The sequence below is a fragment of the Drosophila tropicalis genome, unplaced genomic scaffold, assembly GCF_018151085.1.
Source record: "Drosophila tropicalis isolate 14030-0801.00 unplaced genomic scaffold, ASM1815108v1 contig_745, whole genome shotgun sequence".
In the NCBI taxonomy this organism is placed as follows: domain Eukaryota; kingdom Metazoa; phylum Arthropoda; class Insecta; order Diptera; family Drosophilidae; genus Drosophila; species Drosophila tropicalis.
Window position 1 is genome coordinate 11669 of NW_027173231.1, and position 9274 is coordinate 20942.

Here is a 9274-nt window from a genome sequence, read left to right on the forward strand (position 1 = left end):
ATAGGATTATTAATTATAAGAATTGTAGGGGGTAGAATATTAAATTGATTAATTTTTCCTTATCCTTATATAATTTGTTTACCAATTTATATAAAATTATTAACATTGTTTGTTTGTATTTTTGGTGGTTTATTTGGTTATTTAATTTCTATAGGAAAATTATACAGATTAAATAAATCTTTTTTATATTATAAGATTTCAAGTTTTTTAGGTTCAATATGATTTATACCTTATATTAGAACTTATGGAATAATTTTTTATCCTTTAAATTATGGTCAAATTGTAGTTAAAAGTTTTGATCAAGGTTGGTCAGAGTATTTTGGGGGTCAACATTTATATCAAAAATTAGTTAATTATTCTCAAATTTTATTTATTATACATAATAATAGTTTAAAAATTTATTTATTATTATTTGTATTTTGAGTTTTAATTTTGTTTAATTTTTTATTATTTTTATATTCAAATAGCTTATATATTAGAGTATGACATTGAAGATGTTATGGAGATTAGATAATCTTTGAATATAGTGAATTATATTTAGTAATTTATAAAAATATAGTATTTTATTTCTACAATGAAAATGTAGGGTTTTATTTAAACTATATAAACAGAAGTATAAATGGAATTTAACCATTAAAAGAAAAAAGTTAGCAGCTTTTACTTGATCACCATACTTCCTTAATTGGAGTTAATTACTCAATTATATCATTAACAGTGATAGGCCTCTTTTTGGCTTCAATTAAAGAATAAGGGTAAATTTACCTAAGATTAGGTCGAAACTAAATGCAATATATCGCTTCATATTCTTTGTATTAATAAGGTAGATTGAATATTCAATACTTTTTGAATGCAAATCAAATGTTATCTGGTGACAAGGGATCTGGATTTTGATTGGCTTATTGATTTTTGCTAACTAAGCGTTCTCACGCTTGGAAGATTTTTGGGGACATTTGTTTATAGGATTTTTGTTTAGTCTCGCTTGCAGTAAACATCCGCTGTTTTCTAGACTAAAGGGGGATCAAGTTATGTGGGTGATTGGAGTGGGAAATTGAGTGGTGTGAGTGGATGGAGTGGCGGATATATTACTCCCCCAACACGTAGAAAATAGCCTGTGCTCAGGCGGGAAATACAGGGTATAGAGTTGGATGTGCTTGCTGTGTTACAAGTGAAATTTCTTTGGATGGGGACAATTCATGTAAAACGGGATTGTCAAAAGCTGAGTCACTTGATTGTACAAAAGTTTCATTCTTAATTTGTGTAATAATTATTTTTTTTGATATTGACTTAAATTTATAGATAAGATATAGGGTTAAACTTATTATTGTAATTATAAATGTTGTGGTAGTTATGATATTAAATATTTTGTTATATGCAGTTTTTCGGAAATGATTTGTTTAGCTTGGATATAAGAGATTGGTTCTAGTTTTGTTACATTATTGGTTACATAAATATTTTGGGTATAATCTTGTAATGTATTTACTATTGATATTTCATTTAACTGCATAGCACAGTCGTATATTTTTATTATATTATTTCCTTCTATGAATATTTTATTTTGGTTACAATTTTGTTTTAAATTTGTTTTGGGCAAGTTCCAAGTTACGATAATATTTGGTTCTACATAACTAATTGAATTGGTTTTGAACATCTTTGTGTATTTGCATTCTGCTGGTTTTTGTGTAATAATGCCAACTATACACTCATTTATTTCTTGTTTTTTGGTTGATTTTGCATAAATTTTATTATTTTGAATATAGTAAGTTTCTTGAATGTTTTCTGTTAAAGTGTTATTATTTTCATCTGGATAGGATATAATTTTGAATAGCGATGTTTTAGATATTTGTCTAGGTATATGCGAAATTATTAATATTTCATTTGTGTCTGATTTTAACCAAGTAGATGTTTTTATGTTTAAAAGTTTTTCTGTATTTATGTTAAATATTTCTTGATGGTTTAAAAGTTTTGGATTAAATATTCCTAGTCTTGTCAACTGCATTCCTAACTCTATGTCTTCTATGTATTCTGTAAAATGCTCTAAGTTGAACATTAGTATATTTAGTTTTTTGTCTGCATCCTGTTGAATAGTAAGATTATTTAGGAGTTCTATGTTTTTGTTGACTGCTTCAATGATATGATTAAGTTCATTATTTTGGGCGCTATTTGCTGATAGACTATCAATTTTTTTCTTCAAGTTCTTCTTTATCGTATTGGTCTAAGGTGCCGAAAAGATATTTATGTGCTGTGCCTATTATGTTAATAAGTCCTCGCTTATTTCTTTTTATTATTTTTTTGCCGTTCATTTCGCGATTTAATTTTTCGACTAAATACTGAATGTGGACTATGTTTTTATATGGTTCTGACTGCTCAACCAAGTTGTTGTAAGTGGTTTGTATATTGGTTAAGTTTACAGTTAAATAATGATATTCGAAATCTGAGGGTAAATCCATGGTTCCTGTTTTGAATACAAGATATCCATTAGGTGCCTTTATGGGATTAATTTCAATGCTTTGATTATGCGTCGAGTGTACCATTGATAAGAGTAGAAATAGTAATGTTGGGATCTCTGAAATTAATTAGTATATTTACTTTGATGAGTTTTCTTTTTCTTTTTGAATTTCGATTTGTAGTGTGTTGTTTGTCTACCTCGGTTTGTTTCAATATAATGTTTGTCGTCAACTTGGGTAATTTCCCCTGTTTTCTTAAAGGGTGTTGTCGTTTTCGATCTAACTAAAGGGGCTTGTTTATACTGTGTATTTATATCAAAATCGTTCCTATTTTCATTTAATTTATCAATTTGTTTAGCTTTGTTAGCTTGTGTATTATAAAGAGGTGTGCCTGCGTAAATAAAGATATCTGCTGGTGTTCTGTTTGTCGTTAGATGTTTGGTTTTATGGTTATATGTGTAAAGGATAGTTTCAAATTTGGTTTGCTTGTCTTCTATACTAGACTCTGCATTAATAACTCTTAGCTTTTCGTTTACAGTTCTGTGGAATCTTTCCACGTCTGAAACACCATTTTTGCTCGATGTTATACTTATATTAACGTTTTCTGATTGTAGCCAATTTTGAAGAGCTATGCAAATGAAAGCTGAGTCCTTATCTGCTTTGATTTCTAAGGGTTTACCCATATCGTTAAAGATTTTTGTGATTGCTCTTTTTGTTTCAAGCCAATCTCGACTTTTGACTTCGACTAAAGTCGCGTACTTTGAATAAATATCAATACAGGATAAAAATTGTTGATTGTCGATTAAATAGAAATCCATTACGTATTTTTCTCTAGCGTTAAATATCTCTGGGGTGGTTTCAAAAGATAATTTGGTATTTCGGTTTTCTGATTTTGATAAATTGCAAATATGGCATTCATTAATGAAATTTTGAATTAATTTTTGATAGTCTGGATAATAGTATTTTTCTTTAAACCAGTTTTGAGTTTTAGTGATACCTGGATGAAGTAATGATTTATGGTTTTTAAGAATAATTTCTTTGAATTCTGCATAAGTGGGAATGTCTTTTAATTTGTAAGTGGTTCTCAATGTTTTTGTTTGGCTGTCTGGGTTAATTATTTCAAGATAAGCTTCTTGAAGTATTTGAAAATCTGTGTCGTTTTGAATATAAAGTGCGTTATTTTTTGAGCATAAATATTCCTTAATAATTTCTTTAGCAAACTGATTGGTCATTTCTACATATGATATTTCTATCTTCGTTTTGTGAAAATAGTGAGTAACGTTGACTTTATTTTCGTTGCATTTATTGAATTCTATTTGACGATTGTAATAATTCAGGGGTTTTTCTGAAATGGCTATTAGGTTTTCGTTATCTTCTTGAGCACTATGTACTGTAGCTCTAGAACTACTTATTTCTTCACCTAAAAGATTTTCATCTATTTTTACTCTGGAAAGGGCGTCTGCCACATAATTTTCTTTTCCTGGTAAGTATTTTATTTTATAATCAAATTCGTTCAATTTTATTTTCCATCTCTGTAATTTCATGTTAGGTTCTTTGATATTGTCCAACCAGACAAGGGGTTTATGATCACTTAGTATTTCAAAATGTCTACCGAAGAGGTATGGCCTAAAATATTTGGTTGCCCATACGATAGATAGTAATTCCTTTTCTATGGCTGAATAATTAAGTTCATGTTGGTTTAGTGTTCTACTACCATAAGAAATAGGTCTATGGTCTTGTGAGAGGAAAGCACCTAAAGCTATATTGCTAGCATCAGCGGTTAGAAAAAATGGTTTTTTAAAATCGGGATATGCAAGTATGGGATCGTTCATAAGGAGGCATTTTAATTTTTCAAAGGATGAAATATAATGTGGGTCGGTTATGTTAATCTTAGCTCCTTTCTTTAATCCAAGGGTTAAAGGCTTTGCAATGTGTGCAAAATTTGGAATGAATTTACGGAAGAATCCGCATAAGCCTAAGAATGATTTTATTTCTTTCGGGGTTTTCGGGATTGGAAATTTTAGAATAGCTTTGACTTTGTCTGGGTTTGGTTTGATTCCTTCTGTAGTTATGACGTGACCTAAAAATTCTGTTTCCTTTTTCAAGAACTCGCATTTATCTAATTGTAGTTTTAGATTAGCATTGCGCAATTTAGCAAAGACCTTTTTTAGTGATGCCAAATGTTCTTCTAATGAGGTGGAATAAACAATAATATCGTCTAAGTAGACTAAACAATCTTTATAGATTAAGTCTTCTAATAAATTGTTCATACATCTTTGGAATGTTGCTGGTGCATTTTTTAGTCCAAATGGCATTCGTGTGTACTCGTAATGACCATGTTTAGTTGAAAATGCGGTTTTTTCGATTGATTTAGGGTCCATTTGGATTTGATGGAATCCCTTGGCGAGGTCAATGGTTGTAAAATATTGACATTTTCCAAGTTTGTCTAATATTTCATCCATTACTGGTATTGGGAACTTGTCATCGACGGTAATCTCATTTAGACTACGATAGTCGATTACTAGGCGGAACTTTTGTTCCTTGGATGCGTCCTCTTTTTTAGGTACGATCCAGATTGGTGAACAATAGGGCGATTTCGATTTCCGAATGATTCCCTGTTCTATCATTTCATTAATTTGTTTATTGACTTCTTCGTCAAAGATTTGTGGGTATTTGTATGGGTGTTTGTAAATTGGGTCTTCGTGTTTAGTTCTGATGTTGTGTTTTATTGTACTGGTAAAGGTCAAATTTTCACCTTTCCTATACTGGATATCGCTAAATTCATGCAATATTTTCTTTAACATTTCTATTTCTTCTGAATTTAAATGATCAAGTCTAAATTCGTTTCTTTCCTCGATACCGTTATTTATTTCATGTGCGAATGCTTCATATTCAAACTCTGGGGGAGGATAAGGTATTGATTCTTCTTTTTTCTTCTTTATTGGTGTATTTGAAATAGAATTTGTGATTTGATAATGTTACACTATTTTCTTCGTAATTAATAACGGCCTGACATGCTTTGAGATATTTTCTACCTAATAGTATGTCATATGTTGATGAAAATTTATGGCAATAAAATTTTTGATGGTTGGGGCAAAGCTTGCTTGGTGCAAAAGATACGCTTTTGTTAAGCTCAATTATTCCTTTTATTGTTTGAACATTTAAATTTTCTGATGTTTCTGGAAAATTGAAATAATTTTCGTTGATAATATTTATTGAAGAGCCTGTATCTATAACGCACTTTAAAGGAATGTTATTGATTTTTAGTTGGACATAGGGATTTGATTGGAGGTATTCGGTTGATCTATTTGATCCAACTGTTCTGTCTGAGCTATCTGATCCGAGGCTGATTGATGAAAATTTTCGGACCATTCCATTTTACTCTGACCACTGGTACTCTCTCTTTGCCTTTTAGTGGGTTGATTTACCACAGGGTTTTGATTCTGAGGTTGATTCTGAATCTGATAATTAAGGGGATTTTCTTGTCTGCCCTGATTAAGATTTTGTTGAAATTCTTCTCGAAGCTGTTGGTTATTTTGGGAATTGGTATGATTTGAATTATTGTATTGGTGGTTTTGCTTATAATAGTTCTGCCCTGAATGGTTTTGGTTTGATTTGTAATTCGAATTTCCTGAATTACTTTGATTGTTAGTTTTTGGTTTCTCTGTGGAGCTGTTTTCATATTGACCCTCTCTCTGGGCTACTTGTTTCAGATTAGACACTGTTGAAATATCAAACTTCGCTAATGTCATATAAAGCTTGTCTGGTAATTTTTTAATAATGACTTCTTTGACTGTGTTATTCATGGCATTTGTGTATAAAATGGTATTGGCGGCATCGCCTTCTAATTCTAACTTATTAATTATAATAAAAGACTTATGTTCTAAATCTTCAATAAACTTACGAAGGTTTCCTCCAAAGGAAGTATGGTATAGCCGTCGTAGTAACTCTTCATAAGGCGTTTGCACCTTATATTCGCTGATGAGGGCGGCCCGCAACTCGCTCCAATTGTTGGCGTGCGCTAGTTGTGATATCCGTTGTGCATCTCCAGTGAGCTGCATCTCTATAGTACCATACATCAAGCTATGTTGACGGATGTCCCTCGTCGGGTAGAGTTGTAGAATGTAGTCAACTCTCCGTATGAACGTGCTCAGGGTCAAAGCGTTACCATCGAAATTGGGCAACTGTCTAAGCATGGTAAGTGCTTGGTTCAGATGTGTTTCTGATAGTTCCAGTGTCATCTTTAATTAGAATATATTTAGAACTTCAAGATTCGATGTCGCGCTTTTGACTGCACGAAAGGTTCTTTTGCGGATAAAACGAAAAAAAAAATTTTTCGAGGGCTTTGGGCTTTAGTTGCTTACAGCTCCTTTACTTGTTTTTAGCACAAAAAGTCTTGATCACGGGCCAACCTTAGATTTGATATCTGTAGCGGTGGCTTGACACAAGTTTCGCACAATTTATTTAATGATACAAAAAAAGTTTTGCTTATAACGCAACCTTAGATTCGATATCCGTAACGGTCACTTATACACAAAGTTTTGCACGCACTAAGTTATTTCGTTTTATCCTACCGACTGCGCCAGTTATAAATCCGATTCTTTCATTGATTAAAAAAATTTGGATTGGTGAGACTCAAAAACGATCTTTATTGAAACAAAGCGTCTTAAGAACTAACTTATGATTATTCATACAGATATAATTAAAGTTCGGTTAAAAAGCTTTTGATATTAGTATTGGGAGCTTTTTATCTGGTGACAAGGGATCTGGATTTTGATTGGCTTATTGATTTTTGCTAACTAAGCGTTCTCACGCTTGGAAGATTTTGGGGACATTTGTTTATAGGATTTTTGTTTAGTCTCGCTTGCAGTAAACATCCGCTGTTTTCTAGACTAAAGGGGGATCAAGTTATGTGGGTGATTGGAGTGGGAAATTGAGTGGTGTGAGTGGATGGAGTGGCGGATATATTACTATATATATATATATATATATATATATATATATTAATTTGATCAATTTTGTTGAGGGGGAGGGGACGCACAACCCGAATAACGCAGGCAGAATAAAAGAATAGTAACACGTCCGTACAACTCAGAAGTTTATTAGAGACTAATTGCGCGTGCCAGTAATTCAGTCGGGCAAGCGCAGTATTCAAATACAAAAAAGAGATAGATAGATGTATGCGTTCAAATACATACGCAATTAGAATACATGTGTGCATTGCTCTGGAAAGTTCTTGAACGTTACTTTTTTAACACCCTTCCTCAATGCAACCATGTTTACAAAGTTAACTCAAATTTAACATATTCACAAAGTCACTATGCTTTTTCTTTGGCAAATTCTTAGTTAAAATATCCGCTATCATTAAATCAGTCGAAACATACTTCAACTCAACAAAACCTTCAGATACAGTTTGTCGTACAAAATGATATCTTATATCTATATGTTTTGTCCTAGAATGATGAACTGGATTTTTCGCCAACTGTTGGGCACTCAAGTTATCTCCATATACAACTGTTGGGGTCTCGGCATTTCCACATCCTAGCTCAATGATTAAGCGTCGCAAAACGATAGCTTCTTTGCATGCGGTCGACAAAGCTATATACTCAGCTTCAGTGCTACTTAGCGCCACACTGCGCTGTTTCTCAGATTTCCAAGATATTGGGCCTCCGGCCAAAAAGAAAACATAGCCAGTATAGGACTTCCGGTCAGTTTTGTCACCACCCCAATCGGCATCTACATGTCCAGAAAAAGCTTGGCCGGTCCTTTTATAGCGTAGCTTTTTATCCATCGTTGATGCCAAATACCGCAGGATGTGCTTCACACCTGCTTCATGCTCTGAATGCGGATCTTGATTTCGCTGAGCCAACTTTGCAACTGAATGCAATATATCCGGTCTGGTGGTTAGAGCCAGCCACATCAGTTCGCCTATTTGAGTCTGGTACGACCCTATGTCAACCCTCTTGCACTGCTTATTGTCGCATGCCACTTGATGCCCTGCGTCAAGAGGAGTAACCGCCGGTCTGCAGTTTTCGATACCGTATCGAACCAACATATCGTTGATATATTGGGAATGGCCTAGAGTAATAGGCCCAAGCTCACCGTCCAGGAATAGCTCAGTTGCACCCTTGTCTGTGCAATCGAACGCGTTTGATATCGCTGCTTTGATGGCATCCATCTTCTGTTTTGAACGACAAGCTATAAGGAGATCATCATGGTTTCTCTGATGTGTTAGATCAGCTTGCAGGCGCCGGTGTACAAATAAATGAGGAGTTACGAACTATCATTTTGTTATCGAGTTTACCACCAGTCTATGAGAATTTCGTTGTCGCCATCGAGACGCGCGACGATTTGCCCAGTTTTGAAATTCTCTGCATAAAAAAGCACAGTGCGGCAAAGAGAGAGTCGATAAAAAAGAGAAAGAGTACAAATACACTGAGAAAATGGAGAACAAGCAATGTAGCTTGATAAATGCTTTGGAAGCAGAGAATATGAAAAGAGAGAAGTGGTGCTTGGATTCTGGTGCGACGAGTCATATGTGTTGCGATAAGAGTATGTTTTCAGATTTCTCTGTACATGATGAGAAGATCAGTCTGGCAGATGCGGGGTATTTACGTGCAGAAGGCAAAGGAAAAGTCACTATTCGGACTGGAATATGTAAATTAACAATGAACAACGTGCTTTATGTACCAGGGCTGGCAGGAAACTTTATGTCAGTGGCGCGTGTTATTGAATATAACAGTGTTGTACATTTCGAAAAACATATGGCCAAGATCATACAAAATGGTGAATGTATTTTAGAAGCAAAAAAGATAGGCAATTTGTTTGTT

General features: G+C 33.5%; 1 protein-coding gene across 1 annotated transcript; it reads right to left on the minus strand.

Moving 5' to 3' along the window:
* Positions 1–475: 475 nt before the first annotated feature.
* LOC137579634 (uncharacterized) lies at positions 476–8622 on the minus strand. The gene is made up of 2 exons (XM_068293408.1): positions 8051–8622; positions 476–515 (listed from the first exon to the last, which is right to left on the minus strand). The coding sequence occupies exons 1-2, from the start codon at positions 8620–8622 to the stop codon at positions 476–478; spliced, it is 612 nt and encodes a 203-aa protein (XP_068149509.1).
* Positions 8623–9274: the final 652 nt, after the last annotated feature.

Bases quoted from the DNA above. Each gene is read 5' to 3' on its own strand.
- LOC137579634 (XM_068293408.1), bottom strand. From the start codon at position 8,622: ATGGATGCCATCAAAGCAGCGATATCAAACGCGTTCGATTGCACAGAC. The intron at 516-8,050 runs GTATATAGCTTT...CTATATTCAAAG, and splicing joins CTAAGTAGCACTGAAGCTGA to ATTATCTAATCTCCATAACA.